At 30.2% G+C, this 22949-nt stretch overlaps 2 protein-coding genes across 6 annotated transcripts in view; both read left to right on the top strand.

Annotated features, from left to right (window-relative positions):
• The first annotated feature begins 281 nt into the window (after positions 1-281).
• On the top strand, positions 282-7675 carry ATP6AP2 (ATPase H(+)-transporting accessory protein 2). Of its 3 annotated transcripts, XM_069120579.1 has the most exons (8): positions 282-441; positions 543-670; positions 849-1079; positions 1197-1511; positions 1623-1715; positions 4334-4531; positions 6407-6518; positions 6609-7675. In XM_069120579.1, the coding sequence occupies exons 1-8, from the start codon at positions 375-377 to the stop codon at positions 6686-6688; spliced, it is 1224 nt and encodes a 407-aa protein (XP_068976680.1). In that variant the 5' UTR covers positions 282-374; the 3' UTR covers positions 6689-7675. The 3 variants fall into 3 exon arrangements, with proteins under 3 accessions (XP_068976680.1, XP_068976682.1, XP_068976681.1); XM_069120581.1 differs by lacking the exon at positions 4334-4531; XM_069120580.1 differs by lacking the exons at positions 4334-4531; positions 6407-6518; positions 6609-7675 and adding an exon at positions 2972-3214.
• A 2036-nt stretch (positions 7676-9711) lies between these two features.
• LOC138183535 (uncharacterized) overlaps positions 9712-22949 on the top strand; it is a 67567-nt gene continuing 54329 nt past the window's right edge. For 2 of the 3 annotated variants that reach the window (XM_069120587.1, XM_069120586.1), the window contains exons 1-2: positions 9713-10798; positions 11025-11293. In XM_069120587.1, the coding sequence (XP_068976688.1) occupies positions 10767-10798; positions 11025-11293 (301 nt within the window). In that variant the 5' untranslated portion in view covers positions 9713-10766. Of the gene's footprint in view, positions 10799-11024; positions 11294-22949 lie in introns of all 3 variants that reach the window. The other variant, XM_069120585.1, reaches the window with a different exon arrangement.

Raw genomic sequence — 22949 nt, 5'->3', positions numbered from 1 at the left:
TGCTTATAAAAAATATTAAGTTTAATGAAATTAAATATCGACATATTACCATTATATTATATTAGAAAATTTTCAAATTCAAATTAAAAGTAAGAAGATTCTAGAAAATATTTTATTTCTCATAAGTTAAGTATGAAAACACATGTTCTACATTATCTGCGTATTTTCTATATTATATCTTCTATTATAATCAGTCTTCTACATTACATTCTACATTACCTACTTATGACTACGCAGTTCATGTAGTTGTTACTATATGTCAGCACATACACCTGTTACTAAGCCTTCTATTACGTTAATGTGCTGTATACTCCTTTGTGGTCATATGATCAGTTTGTGAATTGGTATCGAATTTAAGGGAGTGTCTTAATTTTATGGCAATATCTTTCAAAATAAAAATGTTCAAATTATTTTTGTGTTTTGTAGCTGCATTAGTTGCAGGTACGAATTTTATATAACGTTCCAAATGATATTTAAGCTTTAGTTTATATTCAATTAATTAACAAGGTTCAGGCATTACAATTGCTGTCTTCTTGTTACAGTTAAAGCAAGTGGAGATTTTGTAGTTTTACACAGTCCAAATAGTGTTATGTTCAATGGGAATGAAGAAGTGGAACAAAGCTTGCTTAAAGAAGTATTAGCTGCTGCTCTAGGTTTCACTGTCAAACTGGTGCATCTTTAAGTTATCTTTTATACACCTTCATTTAATATTATTTTCTAAATCTTAATCAAAAAAGTATAGAGAAAGTTAGAAAATTAGATGTAGAATTCTACTATTAAAGATTGTGAAGCATAGAGCTTGTAATAATTAAAATTTTAATTGAATGTTATAATTTTTGTTATTATAGAGAGGAATATGGAGCGGTATTTCTATCACTGATCCATTTAGACTTCCAGAAGCTGTTGTTGCAGTAGCGATAGAAGGAGTAGATTCTTTGGACATACCAAAAGGAAAAAGATTTCCTTTAAATGTGAATGAAGTTGAAGAAACAACATGGCAGGCTCTTAGAGAACGTCTTGAAGAGAGAGACAATGATAATACCTTAGTGAGGATATCTTTAGGTGATGGTTTGGATGCTGTAAGTATTAGCTTTGACAAAATAATAAATCTTTTTAATGAAATTTTATTATAAATAAAGTTTGTGGACGAATATTCTGATTGAAATTAAAATAATTTTTATTCAATACAAATTCAGCTAGGACAATCTGCTCTTGGAGAATTAAAACCCACCCCCATTGATGAAACATCTTTAAGAGCTTTAAGCCTAGGAAAAGAAGAGGACAAAAAGTTCCTTGAAGAAGTACAATTACTCCATGCTATTGCTAACAAAGCACCTTCAGCGATCAAACCAGATTCAAAGCCTGATATTTATTGGCTTGTCGTATCTTCTTTGCGCCCGATTTTAGATACTTATGGAAGTAATTCAACTGCATCTAGGGAAGCCCTGTCATTGTTGAATAATGCTTTGAATGTCATTCATGATGCATTTATTCAAGCTTATGATGGTCAGGTAAGAATCGTTTATAACATTTCTAAAAACTGTTGATATGTAGATACATTATTTTTATTATATTGTGTAATATACTAGAATCTAATAAAAATTTTAATATTTTTTATTCAGGTATTGATTGTGGCATTCACAAATGATGCAACTAAGGTACATCATATCCGTTCAGTAACTTTAGACAGGCAAAAACGGGATGCTCCAGATACGGTTTGTATTTAAAGTTATATACGTTTATAAAATAAACTCGTAATTATAAATAACAAAGATACGAGTTAAATACACCGTATGAAATTTGGTCAAATTGATTTCTTCAAATTTTGCATATTTCAAGATATCAATTTTCTCTATTAATTCTTCCTATTATAAAGCGACTTTTTTCTTTAAGTCAGGGATCGTAGAAAAATTAATATTGAAAATTAGTGGCTTATATATGACTTTATAAATTCGCAAAATTTGAAAAAGGATCAATTAAAAATCATTTTACATGTTTATTAAATCAGTAACTAACCGATATTTCATAGAAAAATGAGAAGAAACTATATATTTCAGTAAGTGTGTGCATTTATTCAAATATGTTTTTCATAAAATATTACAGTTAATAGACCATGCGTAATTTCATGTATAATATTCAGCAATGTTGATGCTACAAATGTATTGTGCGCAAATAAATAAAACATAGAATAAATTTATTTGATATTAAATTCTACTTCTCTCTACGGAACTTAAGATTTGTAAGCAATTAGCAAAAGTGAATAATAAATTACTTCATTTATCTAGCACTTTCGAAAATCTGGGAAGTCGGTACTATGATTTTAAGTTAAGTAAAAACAACATTTGTATAAAATATAAAACAAGATCGTTAGAATGAATATTATCTTTTTTCCAGACATGACCGAATTTACGAAAATATATTTTAAATTTTCTATTTATTTTTGCATGAGAAATAAGTTTATATGCATTTGTACTATCAATACTGCCATATCCTGTAACCATTTATTTAATGAAACAACAGTTTGCATTTATGATGTATGTTAATATCATCTAATATAAACTAAACAAGAATTTTATGAAAGGATTTGAACAACACCTTATATATAGCTTTTGTAATACATTTGATATATTATATTCTAGCTTTTCAAGAAGCTGTTGATAAAGATGGCAAATTGGATCTACATTTCTCTAACATACTGTACTTATCCGACTTATTTGTTGGATTGGATATAATGAAAATTTGTTGATAAAATAATATTAGGTTCACAATATTAGGATATGACTATTTGTAACACATCCGAAACTAGCTGTGCTCCATGTTGAAACCGAATTTTGTGATGAAAAGATTTCAAACTGTCACTGATAAATGTTTTTGATTTACGTAAATAATGATTTCACATTCGCATTACAAGTACAATAAAAGTTATGTTAGAATATCCAATGATTGTGTCTAACACCTATATATTTTATAGGCTAATAGAACTAAAAATCTAGAATCTGCTTCGGAAGCTAAACGGATGAATAATAGTACAATATTTAATAACAACAACAATAATGATAACTATAATAATAATAATAATAATAATAATAATAATGTGATAAAGGTACGTTCGTATTGTTGCATGAACAGATATTCTATTGAAACTCAACAAGTGTATAAAAGTAGAGATAGCTTTTTGCATGATTTTCAAACATGCTAATGAACTATGCAGACGATATTTATGATTCAAAACATTTCCTTGGTATGTTAAATTACCAAGAAATATTCAACATTTGATTTTCTACAGAATATACAAAAACAAATTTCAAATTAATATATTAATACATTTTCTTTTAACAAACAGAGCACAATATTCATTGAATTACTTATTTTATTAAACTTTTACATATTTATAGGTACTATATAATATTATATATATCGGAACAGCGGGATTACAAATTTCAATCAGAATTTTCCCAATTTTTCATCACAACCACTGACGATTGTTATTAGCAGTAATAACATCTTTTGATGTTATGAAATGAAAAGCAATGTAGTCAAGCCTTACGCTGACTGTTGCTAGTAGTTGACATTCCTGCACATTCAGTGCTATTAGTTGTTCAATGCCCTTATTAATGATTTCAATCAATGGTATGAACAAGCGGTCGACGATCACCAATTGCGATCACTAGTATTCGCGACGAACTTTCAAATTTATGTGAAATATTTAAGTTTCCTAGGAAACAAAACGGATTCATAAAGGAATAGGCAAAACTATCAAAATGAAAGATAATGGCGACAAATTTATGTTGGTTATCTAGCACGGCATCAGGCGAAATAGGAGAGAACACTTAAGGTTCAATAAACTATAAATTCTGGTTCTGGTTTTGTTAGTTTAACTTGAAGGCATTGGAAATTGTTTTGCGTGTGTATTCGTGTATTCTTATATTTGTTGATTCTTCTTTTTATTATCTACATATTTGATAATATAATAGGATAGCATAATCTCTCTTTTATTGCTCGATTATAAAAATCTTACTACGTAAAATAAAATATATGATTTAATTTGAAACGAAGATTAGAAACGAATAATTTTTAATAAATAGTACATTTTGTGAAAAGGCATAATAGATGCCTGGATATTAACTTTCACAGTAGTCGTCATAAGTTCAAACACGATATAAGGAGCCTAATAAAATGTCCACTCTACACAATGTTCACAATATTATCGAACATATACAGAATCCAAAATCGACAACTACTGTGACTAAAATATTACTGTGACAATAAATTAGGTTTGGATTAGTTGAGTTGTGCAACAATGTGTTGCTTACATAAACACATGTACTTATAGCAAGATGATCAACGAGGTGAAAAGAAAAAGATAGAAGACGAAGAGGATTCGAATACAAGTAATAATAACACTAGCACAAACTACAGTGATATGAATAATTCTACTGCGAATAGTGATACTCGTGATGATAGTGGAATCAGTGAGAATCAGGATATGACTAATATGGATATATATTCCAACACACAAAATATAGGACAGGTATCACGAAACCCCTTAACATGCATTCTAAAGTTTTAATTTGCATATTATTTGACAATTTATAATTTATACGCATTTTATCAAACGAAAATTAGGGATACGCTTATTGGAGGAATGTTCGATATGTATCCCCATTTATTTTAGCGATATACTTCAATGTAAAAGAATATTCTTTAGCTTTTATATTTTGTTAGCATACAGATCTTAATATTTTACTCCATAGTCGTTTCGTTACGAGACATGTATACAATTTTATGTATGCCTTTGTTAAATTGTGTATGATTTCGATAAATATTCATATGATTCGGGGTGTCTTATTTGAATGAAATAAATTGAGATACTTATAACATGATAAATAAAATTGAAAATTATGACCAGCTTAAAAATTCGAGTAGAACCTTAGGGCATGTTTTTGACAATGAGTGCCTGAAAGCCGTGCGAGTGCGGATACGGGTACAAAATACGTTGTCACCGTGGAAAATGCTTTCAAACAAGAGTTCATATTATTCTATATTATTGGACAGTACATTAAAGTATTCCATTGATCAAGAATATTACTTACATTGACACCACATACTTCTTTTACTTCTATGATTTTAAAGTTTATTACTCAACAATCACGCATAACACATCTCATTCTTAATCGCAATATTTAAGGATCTTTTTTTTTTTATTTCAATTTTTATTACAGTAAAAGGTACGTGTGCGTATCTCGGAGGGCTGCGATCTTTTCATATAACGTGAATGAACAATTTTGGAAGCTATAAAATGATAAATATAATAAAATGAAATACATTAATATGTAGTTTGTTACGTTTACTTGTTTTATGTATTTAAACCTACAACAAGTCTAATGTAAGCTACTACGTTAACTACTAATAACTTTACTTTAGTTTTATTTGAAATAAAGCACGTCTTCATTGAATCATTATCATTCAATATGCTACACGTATTCCATACCTAATATACTGACTGAAATATTTTATTCTTAAATTACACGACATTACTAAAAGAGAAACGTAAAACATTTCACATAATCATCGCATAATGAATGTAGATATAATCGTTAAAGTAAAGGATGTACGTGGTTTCAGTTTGCCAGATATTATTCACACGCTTATAAAAATTTATCGAAAGCTTTAGAGTCGCACCGCTTCTTATTAAATGCTTGCTGCCGATAGTTCAGTTTCTTTGGATGTATATTTGATCACATACTCGTTTTTCATGTTCAATGCTTCTATCCATTGTTATCAATTTCATCGCTTCATTTTTTTAAGTGGCATATATTAGAATTATATTAGAATTTCGCAGATATTTGAATATTTGAATGTTGATCGTGTAGATTTAAGAAATATTAGAATTTCTTTCTCGTTGTTTCATAAAATGAATACTTCGCGAGTATTCGTCGAGTTAAGTGAATCACCAGGTAGATCATAATAATATTTCTTAATTACCTTATAATTGTAATGTTGTTTAATTGTATTATTACTCGGTAAGATGCATGCTGATCTTATAGTAGAAAAACATAATACGAATAATATCTTAATACGTTTTGTACCAAATAATTTAGTCACATCTTCAAGCTAAAATTTTGCTTTTATCGATCAACGTGGTCCACCAATGATCCACGATGTACGAAACGTATTAAATAAACAAAAATATATCATTTACAAAGTATAATAGACACAAAACACAAAACTTTTGTGAAATTTATGTTTACACCAGCTACATTTTATATAATACTAAAAACACTTGTTAATTGCTAATATTACACGATTTAGAACACATTTAATAAATGCATCAATTTTTTTGCAGCTATACTGCTGCAATAATGTGTAATATGTAATATTTTACACATGAAGATTTTTGTTCCAGGACGTAACGATTCGCTCGCGCTCGAAAGACTACACGGAAAATTATCCCATTATCTTTAATATCCTCTTATGGTTTGGAGTTGTTTTTGTCTTTTCACTGTTTGCTATTTGCAGTACGTAATAATTTTTCGTTTATTATCATTATTATTTTATCAAATAATATATACAAGTATTGTTTTAACTTTGATTTATTACGAAAACAGTTGCCATTTCGCAAATGGATCCAGGCCGAGATTCTATAATATACAGGATGACTTCTAATCGTATGAAGAAGGATAATTAAATGTAAATACAAGCTAAACATATAATAATGAAAAGAATGTTCTGCATATAATCTGTACTTAATTTATTGATGATTCGTATGATATGCATCCAAAATTCCACTTCGAATCGATGTGGTATCATTTTGTATCCTAAAGATGTAACGAATTACTATGATATACTCATATGCAAAATGTGTATTTGTAAACGGTCAATCATTAATATTAATCGTTCAACTTAGTGTAAACAATGTCTGGTATTCTTTGTTGCATATTACATTTAACAAATAAATGATTACTAAATCATGCTCATAGAATAACAGTAAAAATGTTTGAAGTAGAACAAATTTGTCATAAACGAGTACAAATAATAGCAGAACATGTATGCAAATGTGTAGTTATATAAAATAATGTTACGAAAGTTAAGTTGAGCTTTTTGTTACCTAAAGTAATGAATAATTATAAAACAGAGCATACCATATTATATTATGACCTTAGAGATTTAACAAATTTTGAAATTTGAATTATCTTTAAATATTATGAAAATTTGTATCGAAAGAATCAATGAGTTAATCTGTAAATTTTTATCTAACAAATATTAAATCGAATTATGCGGTACTGATTGGTAATCTTGATTTTCATAAATCGATCTTATCTCTCGAAGCGATATCCTTTTCATACATATACAAATTTTGATTAAGAAACTGCACATATTTATTGCACAAGAAACAGTTACCAAATATATTATGTCTTTAGTATATTTTATCTTATAGGTTTACTTTGTGATTGAAATTAGTTTGTACGATCTCGCATTTGTATCAATTTTCACTTAGAAAATTTTGTTAGTTCAATAACAGTATTTTCATGAAAATGAAAACTATGAAAACTATAATAAGCCCGTGTCAGTATACATATAGATCATTCCATAGGAATATTGTATTAATATAATATATAAATAATGATGTATTATAAATTAATATATATAACAGACAAACAAAAGATTTTTTTTACAGCTTCTTTCTTTGATTAATTAAGAGTTTATTGTGCATTGTATATTAAAGAAAATCCCCTTTTTCCTGCTCCATTTTTCCTACGGTAGTAATATACTTTGCAAGTCAGTCATAATTCATAACTCGTGACATTTGTGTATTTTATACCAGATGACAACTGTTATTGCAACAAGTGGAGATTTTCAGTATGTATATATTAATCGTGAAACAACGTCGCTAATTACTGTTTTAAATCGTTCCACGGTGATTCACAATCTTCTCGATCATAATTGCATCCAATCACTACGCGATACTAACATAAGTACATAATCTGATCTTTTGTTCTTTTTGTTTGCTCCGAAATCAACAAATTGTAAAAATCATTCCATGTCAAATCGATCGCTTTAATGCTCGATGCCTGAGATTTTCTTTAAGGCGGAGCATGTTGTAGCTTATATCATATGATTAAAGTTATCAGTTTTTGCTGACTTTTACGAAAGCCACCAGCATAAAAGAATTTTTATATCTGTAATTATTACACGTAAAAACATTCCTTTCTTTTTAATTGCAATTACAAAAGATTATTCTTCTCGTTTGACTCATTTTACGAAGCTAAGAAAAATACTTTTACTTTGCAATTTTGATCCCTGATTCACCTCTGAACGCTCTGTTAAAAAATTTGAAAAAAATATTTTCATATTCCGTGGACTTTTTTTTCTTACGAATTACGCTATCTTGCTTTATAATCACACTTCGAAATTGTAGTCATAACAGACAGAGATAGCGTATAACGATTCAAGTAAGCGCAAACACTCGCCTACGATAAACTCGGAAAAATCGAATGTCCTTTAACGAATAGTTTAAAAAAACAAGATCCAAGCTACGCTCACAATCGGACGAATATTTTCAGCCTTTCTTTTTTTCCGTTCTATCCTTTTCACCTTTGATATATGTTCCATGTAGTATTAGTCTATTCCATCAATCTACTCAAACCTTCAAAGAAACGTTTGTCGACACAACACTGACATTATCGATATTCTTATACAAAGTCTCGTAACTTTGAAAGTTTCGAATATCTAAACTGAATAGTAATCGAACATTAGTAATAGTAATTCGAACATTAAAATAGTTCGACTATTTTAGTCGAACGATTTCGACAATTTAAACGTCCGAATAATATAATAGCTCGAAGTTAGATTGTTAAAACAATAAATTTTATTACAAGACGCAAGAACAGAGGTTACCTTGTGCCTCTCCACTGTACGTTCTTGAAGGTTTAGCCCCCACCTTCACGATCCCCACTCGAATATACCTTTAGTTTCCCACCAAACTATACACCTGTCGTTACAGGTAAGAAGGAGCAGTGGTTTCTGTCACTTACGTTGAATCCGGCTTAATGGATGTAGGGTAGTGTTGATTTGCAAAGTTTCCGTCACACATGCGTCAAGTTTTGTTATTCGAAAATTACAATAGTTGTTTACCACGTGGTTCGTGATCATTCAGGCATCTTTCGATAAGTGAACTTCAAGCTGCCTTTGTGAAAATACTTATCATTTGAATGAACAGCAGAGAGAAAAAGGACTCACGTTCCTTTATTTTCTCGTCCTTCGTAGTTGTTTTTGTTGACTCTTCCTTTCGTTGGTAATACGAAAACAATTCTGAGAACCGGCAATCTCTATGGTAACTGTTACGGCCAGTGACGAGGAATATGGTGATTTTAAATGCAAATTTCCACAGATATGGTGCAAGGTATTGTGTTTACAGCTGTTAATATGATTGAAAGGAATAGGAACAATTTAATAATCTTTTAACAATATCGTGTGTTTCTCGAAGAATCGAATGAAGTATTTTATTCTATATTTCGATGTGTTATGCGTAGAGACAAGCACGAATGAAAGAAAAATAATGAGAACAGTGTAAAAACCATTTACAATTATTTTTACAAACCACATTTTCAAGGGCGAGATAAAATTATTTCCACCAAATTAAATCCCGTTAATAGTATTATGTCGTATCTTCGAACTACTGTATTCTAATGTTGAACGAATTTTCAAGAGCGCTATCAGTACATTTTTATAAAATAAAATTGTTTGCACAGCTGGAAATCAAGCTACCATTATTAATTTTAATTAAAACCGAGCTCTAAATTGAAAACTACCAATAATGTGCTTTATCACATCTTTCAACTATTGAACTCTAATGTATTCGAAAAATATGTTAGCAACAAGGAAAACTATAAATGGAATTCATTGATATCAACGTTGCAAGGATCGAAGATAAACTGATGGATCAACGGAAGAATTAAAAGTATAATATCGATCAACAGAATTTTCCACGAACAGTGTAATTCTATACTCTTAAAGAAGAATATCGGATAAAACCAACAAAAGAAATAATCTTTATTATCCAGTTGCATCTTCGTGTTCTTTTGTCGTCGCATATCTTTCGACAGAATATTTTACTCGTAATTGAATACAATCAAACAATCAGGCCGCTATTGTGTAAGAGAAACGTAATTGTTGCTTTACATATAAAACATAGAAGAGATAAAGATGACTTTTGAGGAAAATGTGCGCGCATTTCGAGAAACAACTACAATGTTATCAACGATGCGGTATCTTTGCTGGCCATCTGTATCTTCAAGAAGCCGGAAAATCGGAGTTCGTAACTTTGGCTTTACGTAACACAGTCTGCGACGTCTAGACTCTTTCAAGGTTATGCTATGGCCCGCAGGAAGCGCTGTGTTAATGTGCCTGGGATTATAGTATCATAACAAGAGTTCAGATTAACAGTAGGTAGCTTTCTTTGTATCAGTTGCAATACATACTCGGGGAAGTGATTTCTGCATAGATTCAAGAATTACCACAAACCGCCAGAGCGATACATCAATCTACGTATGTTTAATAAAAATAGCGAGTAATAATGAGACACGAATCTGCGATATTACTTATTCTGGTTGAGCTCTAAAGGTCGTGCAAGAACATTGTAAAACATGTGATAGAGTTTGTTAAAAGAAAATTTGTATTCGTTTGGCCGCCGCACATCCTGTGAAAACAAGCATTCAAGTCTACTTCATTTTGTGCACGTTAAACACATTATGCATGTTAAATAAATGAAAGAAGAATTCCTATTCCGCGCGTGTAGGTATGTATGATTTATGCGCGTTCTACGTTTTCACGTGTAAAATAATTGACGCGGCAAATATTCTAGTTACATGTGGAATTTGTAACACGGGAGATTATATTGTAATCTGTTATTTTCATTGAATCACTAGTCGATTAAAATCGGAACATCTCAACCGTTGCAAAACAGTATAACTCTTATTGAAAACATTCCTAACGTTTTAAACGAAGAAAGTAATTGTTATTAGGAAAGAAGTGATTAAAGGAATTGGAAAAGGATATGTGATAAAGAATCTCGTGGGCAATTGTGAGTTATTGACGTCAAAGTTATTATCGCTAGATATCGAAAATAAGAAGTTAGAAGGAACAGTGACGATTAGCTGTTCCCCAAGTGCCAGAATACGGATCTACAATTATTCAACATCTGATAGTACAGCGATGAGCGTGAAAATCGTCGTGAGTGTGACGGAGATTGCAGACATGAGTTCTAAGGATCGTTACGTGATCGAAGGGGTAGGTAAGTCTGTATCCAAAATGATCACCATTATCTTTATTAAATATTTTTCTAATAATATTAATTGCTTAAACAGATTATGTGTTTTATGAGTTTAATATATGAGCATAATTATAAACGCAATATTTCATGCCTACACTCGGATGTAGACTCGGAATAAGTTATGTTACGCTAATTATCATAATTATTTTTAGATGATAATTGAAGAATAGATTCGGCAATTTAATCTTGTAAAAATAGTCTGCACAAGAGATTAAATAAATAAAATTTCTCTTTTATGTTTAACAACGATATTTCAAAATCTAAAACTAATATGCTTATCGATATTTCTTCTCCGTATTTTTGATACTACGACACAATACATGAACTTTTTAAATTTGTTATCCTCTGTTATACGTTGTTTTAAAAATATGACGATTATCTTTCGTTAACACGATTCAATCGATATATTAACATTAATTGATATGTTTATTTACATTTTCAGAACATAAATTCTTGTCTGTGAAATATTTTGTGTTCTTTTCTTATTTCGAATACTTCTGTCACTCTTTTTTTTATATAATTTGATTGTAATGGTTAATGCGAAGTAGTAACATATTTCAAGTATTTGCATCGAACATTACATTGTTAACTTACCGCCCTGTGTTTAGGCCACTGGAAAATTTCAACAGTCAATTATAGTACAGGAAAATGCTGTTTATGTATGTATCTTTGAAGATTTTTATGTCAGACAAAACTAATAAAAAGAACATACTTTATTGTTTAAATAAAATTTTCTAGATCGAATAATATTTTTACCTATTTCTTTCACAAAGATTTCCTCAGTTGAGAAAAATTTCCTCAGTGAAGAATTTCCTCCAATCTTGTTTTTATTTGGAAAAAACGTAATAATGAATCATTTGATATCATTAAGCGTACTGGTTTACATAAGGAACTGAAATACTTGGAAGATATTTGTAATATTCCTTATTTTAAACCAAAGTTTCTAATTAGTTTAATACCGTAGTATCTATACATACGTAAAAACCAGGAATATAGCTATCGGCAGTTTTCAAGTTTAAACTTAATTACTAAATCATATCTGTTTTTCATTCGATTATTCTATGCAAATTATATGGTTTTGTTGTAAAATGGACAAAATTTAGCTTATCTAAATTATCGTTGATAAAGTAGCATGTTATTTCTTTCATAACAAAATACTTTTCATAGTCGCTAAGAACACTTAAATGTCTAAAAGTCTGTCTAAGGTAATAAATTCGTTATTGTTCGCTTTTAGAAAAAATCCAATTATATCTGCCTTAGAACATTTAAGTTATAGATGAATTTAATGGCAGTATCAATCATTTGGAAATACTAATGGTCAGGCGATGACTATTATATAAAATATTAGGTTCTCCGGAAAGTTTCTTTCGTTTCATAAGGTGATAATAAATGAACAACAATTTCTGTTTTATATTATTTTATTGAATTAGGTGTGACCCATTTCATTCTATTTCTAATATGTTCGTGCATAATTCAACAAACTAATATAAAACAAAAAATATTGTGCGTCTATAATTTCCTTACAAAACGAAAGAAACATTTCGGACAACCTAATAAAATCTAAGAAAAACGTACAGTCAGTGTCAGAAATATTCGTACATTCTCTAAGAAGATCATTTTCATTTAAATAAAATATACATATATGTATAACGTTGTATAATAAGACATTTATTTACGCATATAGAACAATAATAAAATAGCTCTTATAGCTCTGCAGTGTAATTTCATTTTAGCATTTTGTTTTGATAAAAATGACCATTTTATGATGTGTAGGAACATTTTTATGGGTGGCTGTGTATGAACAAGAAACTACGGGTTTCGTATAAATCATTTTTTTATAACCATTTGCGTCAAGAAATACAGAACATGCACATGACAGCAACATTTTGCATAATTGATGGTAACCTGGACAATTTTTGAATGTCGTCAATGGCCTTTTATTTGCCTTGCAAGTGTTACAAGCAATGGTAATCGCTGGTTGCGCGTGACTTGCGCGTGATTATGGACTTATCCCTAAGGCAGTTAAATTCAATGATTAGGGTGATGTACGCAATTGGTACAATCGACAATTTGTTGCAGTGCTTATGGTGTCAAACTTTTGAAATATCGACTTACCACGCTGTTGTCAAAGAGTCGCACAGTTTGAGTGATCTAAGAATGATGAATATACCATGGGTATTATAGAGCTTAACTGGGACTTGCTTATTACAGTGTTTAACCGATCTTGCTGCGTAGAATCAGCGATGAAGTTATGTAACGGTCTTCTAAAAGAATGTGCCCCCAATTCATGCCACTTTCGTGCTCGAAAATTGGGCTGAAAACGCGGATTGCAAAGTAAACGTGCTTGATTTTAATATAAGAAATCAGTTGTCCTGAACAATTGAATCAATCCATAACGTGCCCGAAAAATGTTTTAATTTAACCATCATTCAACGAAGGTTGGATAACTGCTGTCGAATATTTCATTTTCTAACGATAAAGCAAAGAATCAAAAAGTAAGAAAAATAATAAATTAACAAACCAAATAGAAAACTGAATGTATTGTATATAGGAAATAAAATGCTTCATACAGTTTGATAGAATAATAACACATAAATATAATCTAAAATGTAATAATGGTGAAATATCTACGATGAGCCAAAATTGAAGCAACCTTCGTCACCTGAGTGGTGATTCTGTGAATTGTTAATTACAAAAAGAATTATTTGCATATTCAACGGTTCCATTCGATCTGCTTGTACATTTCCCCATTTAGAAATTTTTAATAGGAAAATTTAATTTTGAAAAAATCATAGACTTTCGTGGCTGTCATTTATTGTTGGCCATCATCTGGCTGTTGTCTACATTTTATGGGGTTGTTTGGTGAAGGTCAAGTATACTATATGGTGATGTGGCGTTCAATGATAATTACAATGTTCACTGTACTGCAATTTAGGTATACTGACGTGTCAGGGTCATTTTTCGAGCAGCAATCTAGGGAAATCGTTTCCCTTGATGCGTACTTGAGTGTTTTGCTGCGTAAAATTACTTGTAAGATTGAAATTTAAGAAGCTTGAAGATAATTCTCTTGAGCCACTGTCCTGCTAATGTAATGAAAAATACTCTAGCAGGGATTATATTAAACAATTTAAGATTATCCTATGTTCACAAATACTTTGAACAGAAGCATTGAAAAAGTTTCTGATTCAATTCTTTAATAATATTTCTCGAAATATTTTCATTTTGTTTTACGGTTCAAGATCAATTTGAAATCATAATACCTTATTAAAATCCAATGGTTCCAATTTAATAAGGTATAACGATGATATTGAATCGATCTTCAATTTATTAAAATTCAATGATTCGAATTTAATGAGGTATACTGATATTGAATTGATCTCGAATTGATCTACGATGTTGCGGTTAAAAAGAAGAAGTACGCAAAAAAAAAGAAAGATAGGCAAAAATTGATATGTATTCACTCAAGTCTTATCAAATACAATGCATTTTCACAGAAACACATTTTGGTAAGATCAATAAATAACAAGTTATTCTAGGTGGCAGTCCTTGTTGACTCACTCTGGGTAAATATCTCGTCAATCATGAATTTTTCGAATATTTTAGATGTTCATATACAAAAATTTGAAAGAATTGATTTATGTAAAATGTACGTTTGATGGATGAAGATCAAACTTTTCCTTATCTTCTGACCGTTGTAAATCATCTATATATGGTATGAAAATACTGTTTCGTTAATATAAATAATATTATGTAAATAGCGTTATAAATAACATGATATAAATAAAATTATTTACACAATATCAATATTATTCGTATTATATCGCTTAAATACATAATATGTAAAACTACACACACGTTGTTCAAGCGCAGTAAGTGTTGATCTTCGATGAGAAACGCATTGAACGTAAGTACGTTTCCACGCGGAAGATTTTTTGGTGAGTGAAGGTCCTCGAATGCTACTTTTTCTTTTTATCGAATCGAACGTTATACGTGTGTACCGAGACGTTTCCATTCGGGCCAAACCAGTTCCGGTCGGATATTATACATCGCGTGTTCCACGTAATTGCAAAATACTGCCTGCTTTATAGAATACCAACAATAATTACGAAATTTATTATTTCACAGGAAGGACAAATTTTTTGTAAGCCATTTCATTAAATTTCTTAATTTAATTTCCAAATTTCTACCGGTTTCAGAATTCGGCTAAATCCAAGTGTAAAGCCAATATTAATACGACAGAATTAATTAGACAGAATAAAAGAAAGTCATATAGCATAAACTAGAAAATGATATAGCTGTGTAATTATTGCGTGCCTGATTCCGCAAAGTGTACAATGTGTTTTACTTTTGTTTATTAATGCAAACACAATAAGAAATATCATCGTGATACAACGATTTTGATGAAATATTGCAGATTCATAGTGTAGCTGAAAATAATTAACACGTGTCTTTTTTATCGACGATTGTCTGCATTTAAAAGATGAGAAGAACGGTCGGAAAATTCAGGCATTCGGGGAAGTGGTGTTCCCTGAAAGCAGCTATGAAAGACATTTTACTCGCTTGATTTACGTTATACACTTCAATTTCTTAACAAGGCTAGGAAGTATTATGACTACGTTGGAAAAAGGAAATCCTCGTGGTACAGGAAGTCTGGTTACAGTTCATTGGAGGTTAGTTACTCTTAAGTGTCTCGTTGATCAATTTCTTAAGCTATGAAGGATTAACAAAGAGATGTCGCAAGTTTGCAAGGCAGAAAAGCAGCCAAACTGTGACACAACATTAGGTTGAAAATTGAAGGTCTGTTTCAGTATATAAGTATATATAAGTCATGTAAAATAAGAAATTCACGTTGATAACTACTTGAATTTTTATATCAATGACTTGACTGATGCGAGCAAGTATAGAAACATCAAAGCATATTTTACATTGAGTAAAATACAACCAGGCGTATTCAACTTGTGCAAAATTACAGAATTATTAAATTCTTGACCAAGTATTGTCGACATTTGAACTGTTGTAAACTTCGTGAACAAAAAATCGCATAACAATCTGTCTGGTCTCATTTTAAGGTTTGAAGCTTACTCTGATGTTTTTATATCGTGTGACGAGCGGGAAAGTGAAGGTACTTTTCTTTTTCGAAAATTTGACATTTTCAAATGATTATACGGAGTTTGCACAATTTTCTTCGAAATTCGCTTTAAAATGCCTTTGTAAAGCAGTCTCCCCTTTACGACGACCTTAAAAAACTTGATGTATGATTTCTTTTTCGCCATTTTATCGCACTTTAAATGAAAAGTCGAGCTGCCGGCATTGGAGTAATAATCCAAGGTACACCTCGAGGAGGTTGCATGGTCAGACTTGTTCCTTGTGTGTAGCGTATTTAATGCGTGTGTTAACCGTGTGACGTGTGTATGATGCGTATGCTTAGGCTGCGTTAGTGTGCTTGTTTAATGTGCGTATTGTGTATGTTTAATGCGTGTGTAGTATAAAGAGGATTCCACGTTCGATTCTGTCAGAGTCTTCAGGCTCGTCAGGTTCTTGTTAAATGCACTAAATACACACTAAACACACGTGCAGAAACACACGAGATACAAATCCAACCGTGCAAAAATGTATAAAGTATTCAAAGTAGAGTATCTATTATAATATTTAGTAAATCGAAAAAATGTCGACTTGCATGTAATTTGCATTAAATATCCCTTTACTTTACTTTACTTTATTTTGCTTTAACTATTTTATATATTTTTGCGTATTGCGTACATTCTGTACACGTTTGTACCATTATAAATTTCTGTAAATGTAAACATCCGCGATCTCCTAACGAGAAATTAGTGGGATTATAGGAACCCGAAAGAGTATTTGTAGTTAAGTAAATAACAGTTCGGATTGATCAGAAAAATAAATAGCAATGATGTTTCAAAGTGTGTATGTTTAGTGCGTGTCTAATGCAGGCAAGAATCCTTGTCCTATTCTGTCAGAGTCCTCAGGTTCGTTAGGTTCTTGCTAAACGTACTAAACACGCACACTACACATGAGATACAAGTCGGACCGTGCAACTTGCTCGTGGTGTATCTTGGATTATTCTAATGCCGGTGACGCTTTTTTCCTTCAAAGTTCAATAAAACTGTTGCAAAGAACGGTATAACAAAAGAAAAAGTATCTTCACCTCTGCGGTCATAGAGAAAAATAAACGCAGCATTCCAAAAGAGGAAGTCTCACGCTTTAAACTAAGCCCAGACATATTGTTGCGCGATATTTTTTCAAGAATTTATAACAGTTCGAATATCGACAATTTTCCACGGAAAATCTTTAGTGGCTAATTACATATATTGCACAGCCTATTGCATATAATAGTCGATGCGAGTGCATATAGTCAATGAACAAAAAACATGATCGTTTTAGTCAAGCCTATTTAAGTTTAAGTAATTCGAAGTAAATGACTCGACTAATAAAAATGAACGTAGGTATTTCAAAGGATACTTTAAGTCAAGTAAAATAAGATTATACTCAATGTGTAATTTCAATTTGATTGTGATATATAACCTATTATTATGCTTGATGCGATTTTAAACAATCAATAAAAAAAACAAAGAAAACTCCATATTAATAGAGTGATGTCAAACCTATTTGAGTACAAATGATTTATAGCGAGTGACTTGACTAATGAATAGATTGCGGATGTTTATACAATTCTATATTTTTACGAGCATAGCTAAAGAAATGGAAAATAGAAATTTTAACTAGTAAACACTATAAATAAAACTTCATTAGTCACTAAAGATGCAAAAATGTGTGAAGTATCCAAAGTAGAATATCTATTATAATATTTAATAAATTCTTTACATTACTTTACTTTAACTATTTCATATATTTTTGCATATTGCCTACATTGTGTACACGCTTGTATCATTGTATATTTCCACGAATGTAAATACCCGCAATTTATTAATGGGAAAATAGGAACCTAATAGAATATTTATAGTTAAGGAAAAAACAGTTCGCGTTGGATAAGAAAATAAATTGCAATGATGTTTCCTGCTCTGAATTATATTTGGAAATCAAACGAGAAATCTTCGTTCACTCTAATGGTAAATAGAAACAGTCAGTAATGATATTTTCCGGGTGATTCATCCTTTGTTTGCAGTTGTAATTTTTCAAATAGTTTCTTCTTATGTAATATTAAGTGGAATATACGCTTTAATCCGTGTGGATGAGCGAATATTAACTGATTCTATAAAACAACGATGTAACTTTTCCAATCTATTGACGTTACTAAAAGTTCAATTCATCGTGATAGATGATATTTCGCGAATAGGCAATAACTAATTACGTAGAAGTCGTTACGTTGACGTTAATTTCTTGCGTTGATACAACGAACAGTTTTTAATATGTGATAAACCGTGGCAGGACTATTTGGAAGCTATGAGAATTGGTTTATTCTTCTTAAACTGTTAGGTCTCATGTACCTACCTTATGTACGTGTAAGTTCGTACGTAATCTTATTAGCTAATCACGTGCACAATTCGTGCACAACGGTCATGAGAGTAATTATGACTGTTGACTTCACATCTTGCATATTTTGTTTCACATGTATCATGAATACGATTTACGTGTCTGTTGAAAAATAAGACTAATGATTCGAAAACGTTGTACGTGCATTGTAGAAGTGATTTTGATTAGTCGATTTTCATAAATTAGCAATATTTTACATGTTCGCGAAAGAAAATGCAGGGAGGAAACTATTCGTATTTTTTCAACGTTCAAGCAACTAATAAGCATAGACAATTTTAATATGAATTAAATAACGTTTAGTATGTTCTATAAAATTTGTATAAATTCACGAGAGAAATAAAGATTTCATAAAGGAAAGTGAGATCATTGTGGTTTCTTTGTAATTACAGATTCGTTCCAATAATTAAATTATCTGTCAATCAATGTATCGTGATGTATTCTCCTTATAGCTTTATTTTTCTATTTTCATGAGACCACGTGTGTCATATATTCTATAAATATCGAATAGTATCGAAGAGATACTATACTTTGTGAACTTTAAATTTATATTGATAATTGTTCAACATATATAAACCTCGATAAACAAAAAAGGTTTATACATGCTTGTGAACCAAAGAAACAAATACATAAAAAGCGATATTGGACTTCTTTTTTGACATTTTTCCCACGCTTTGTTGGCTATCTTTTGATTAAAGTACATATTTTAAACGGGAGTATACTGAGAAATGTCAACCGCCAAAGCACGAGGTATTATATTCTCTAACTACTAAGATAAGAAAAGCAAATATGATGTGCATAAATTTGATAGATGAATCTTCATTTCAGTACAAACCGAAGTTCGGAGATAAAATTACAATTTTTAATTATTCGTCAATTCTAATGTCGTTGATTCAGAAATTCCATATCAAAATACGGAAGTATTGTTTGCACATTTGCAAAAGAGTTTTCTTTTTGGAATATATTCAACATGCTGTAATTGTTTCATACATATCCACGGGAAAAGAGTTAATAATCTTGTAACTTGGAAAATAAATGAAACCATTCATAATACTATGTCTATTGTAAAAACAATGGTATTTAAATCACCATCCTCTTTGTCTTCCGAGACACTAATAGACATAGTCATCCAGAAAAATCATTGTATACCTTATAGAAAGAATATCTTTATTTAGGAATATAATAATAGTTTTGTAACAGTCTTTAGTACCGATATTGTTTGCATTCGATTTGATACTTTTGGTAAAATCACTATTGAATATTTGTATCTTCAAGAGTTGGGTATTTATCTTACCAAATGACATTGGGGGACTTTTCACTGACTCAACAGAGTAATTTACATGTTAATGCGTCTCTATACCAGGCAATATAAATTGAGCAATACAATCCAATAATCTTACAGCTTTAGATACATAGCAGAATGATTAGATACATGTAGAATGTTCGTGTATAATCTACTGAGGATTTCGGCGAGATAAGATAACCGCGGAAAATAATTAGGTTTTATGAAGTATAGTTTTTGATGTATATGAACAATAAAGATTAATTACACAGTCATTAATCTTGAGTAAGACGTTTAAATTACTATTTATTGGTATGCATATTTTATAACTGAAATTGAAAATGTTTAGAAATACCAATTAAATAGACAACCTATCAAAATACAAAGTACTTGTATTAATATCTGTTATATAGCTACCATACTAATTGCTGAGTTAATTGATAATTATATAGGATTTCGAATATACACCGAAATATAGAAAGAGATAAATATGATGAAAATTCTAAATAAGTAATTTCAAATATAAGTTAGTTTTATTATTATGATACTTACCAGAAAGAATAAAAGATAGTCATAGGTTTATAAGCTGACTGTAAAGGCTTATTTATATAATTTCGAAATACTTTTAAGACGAAGATCAGATCATTCGGCTTAATTTTAATGTCATCGAGAAGATAACCATTTATATTACCTCCATAAATTTTAAATAAACAGAAATTTAACTCATTGCTACACCTGTATCTTATTGTTTATATGACAAATATTTATTAACATGTTTTTATGTTAATAAGCTCCTATTTCTTTTATTTTCACATATATTTTAATAAAATTCATTTCGAATAGGAGAAAGAATTATTTAACTGAATTGGATTGTTAAATCTAAATTGATAAATTGGGAATATACGTGTATGATTTTCTCAGAGACCAAACTGGTCAAATCCATGTTTCGTTTCCCCGATTTCATTACCAATGTACGTATATGATTAATGTTCAATTGTCAAAAAATAAATGACTTACTTCCACAAGTTCATTTATCCCAAAGAGGTCGCATAAATCATAATAAACAAGATAAATTTTGAAAAATAATCATTACCTTTTTCTATTTCTTAACCTTGAGGTTGATCAATGTGTGTCTTCTGAGTGGTTCATATATCAGATACATGATACGATGATCTTTCAATTTACAACTTTAATTTCCTATAAAACCGGTCGTGCAATACAATTAATTTTGGAATTTATGAGAAGTTTACATTTTTGGAAAAAATTCAAACATAACATGGATATACTACGCGACACTAATTTAATTCTGTCTTACGACACTTTTGTTTATCCTATCCAGCTGTTTCAAAACTATTGCCTTGCCCAGTCATGTGAGACAAAATGTATATTCATAACATATGTTTGATACATCTTATTATCTTTCCTTGCTGTTTACTCGATACATGATTAATGCATAACATTCCATGTGCATATTATGTACATTGCATAGTATGTACATTGGATAGTATGTACATAAGATCTATGATTAAAATCGATATCTGTTCAATCTTTATTTTAACTTAATAACTCAGATAACTTATCAGACTTATTTTATTTTTGTTATCAGTCATTTGAGTTATTCACTTGGTCATTATACTGACATTAAAACTGGCATCGCTAAACATCCTTTTTATAATAGTATCTATTATTAATCGGGACGAAAGAATTTTGCAAGGAAGAATGAAATTACGAAAATCTATACTTTCCATATAATGCGAACTATTTATTGAATTATTTATCTTTTGTAAGAAACATATTTTCTGTTGTCCTATGCGTTGGAATTTCTAGCCCGCCAACAAAATAATAGTCGCGTTTTGGGTTAATAAAATTTTGTCTTGACTATTATGGAACGCATTACGACAGATTCGTACATTTTTTAATTTTAATGTTTTTTGAACACTCAAACTTTCAAGCTTCTAAATTTTCAAATCTTTAAGCTTTTGAATTTTTTATTTTTTATTGTGCACATTGCAATAAAGCTTATATTCTTCCATCGAATTACACAATGAATTACGAATTTACGTCAGATATTAAGAGAAATGTAAAGAATAAAAAATGTATAATATTTAACCTGGAATTTAAACAAAATGCAGATAAAATTCGCTGTCTCTCGCTTTTCTCTAATTTATTCCTAACCACGTCCCGCAGGAAAAAATTTCTGTTTCACCTTTTTTACTCGATTGCTACTCATATGCATATTTCATACTTTTACTGTCTATTAGATATACATTGCTCGAAAGCACAAAGTACGCTTATACGTACATTTTTTTCTTGCGTTACAAACAAAATCGGCGGATACACTTGAAAATAAGAAATTTTAAACCAAAAGAAATGTTTTATAGCCCAGCTCTAATAAATCTATTATCAGTGATACGCCTTGATAACTATTATCAACCTACTGATCTCATTCTTCAATATCGTAAAAGCAATAATCTTACAATTTTTAAACCGAAGTAACCTATTTTCTCTAAGATATTATATGTGGAGAAAACCAGAGGAAATGTACTTTTGTTTTATAATATTTTGTTTACTGTAGATCAACTACTCACAAAGTCATTATAGACGATTAAAGTGGTCAGTTTGGAATGTCTGTGTTTCAACGAGTTTCTGTTTGACAGTAATAGATAAGATTAAATATTTACTGGAGATAAAAAGTGGATATTGTTCAACAACTTAACGAAAAAATGAAATTGCTTGAAATTCGGATAATATCTTTACAAATAGTAAATAATTATTTAACATAGAAAGATGACTAGTATCTGTATACATGATATTGTATTCAAATTG

The sequence above is a fragment of the Bombus flavifrons genome, chromosome 9, assembly GCF_040668555.2.
Source record: "Bombus flavifrons isolate JBK064 chromosome 9, iyBomFlav1_principal, whole genome shotgun sequence".
NCBI lineage: Eukaryota > Metazoa > Arthropoda > Insecta > Hymenoptera > Apidae > Bombus > Bombus flavifrons.
Note: the sequence above shows the minus strand (reverse complement) of the source record. Positions and strands in the feature narration are given on the sequence as shown.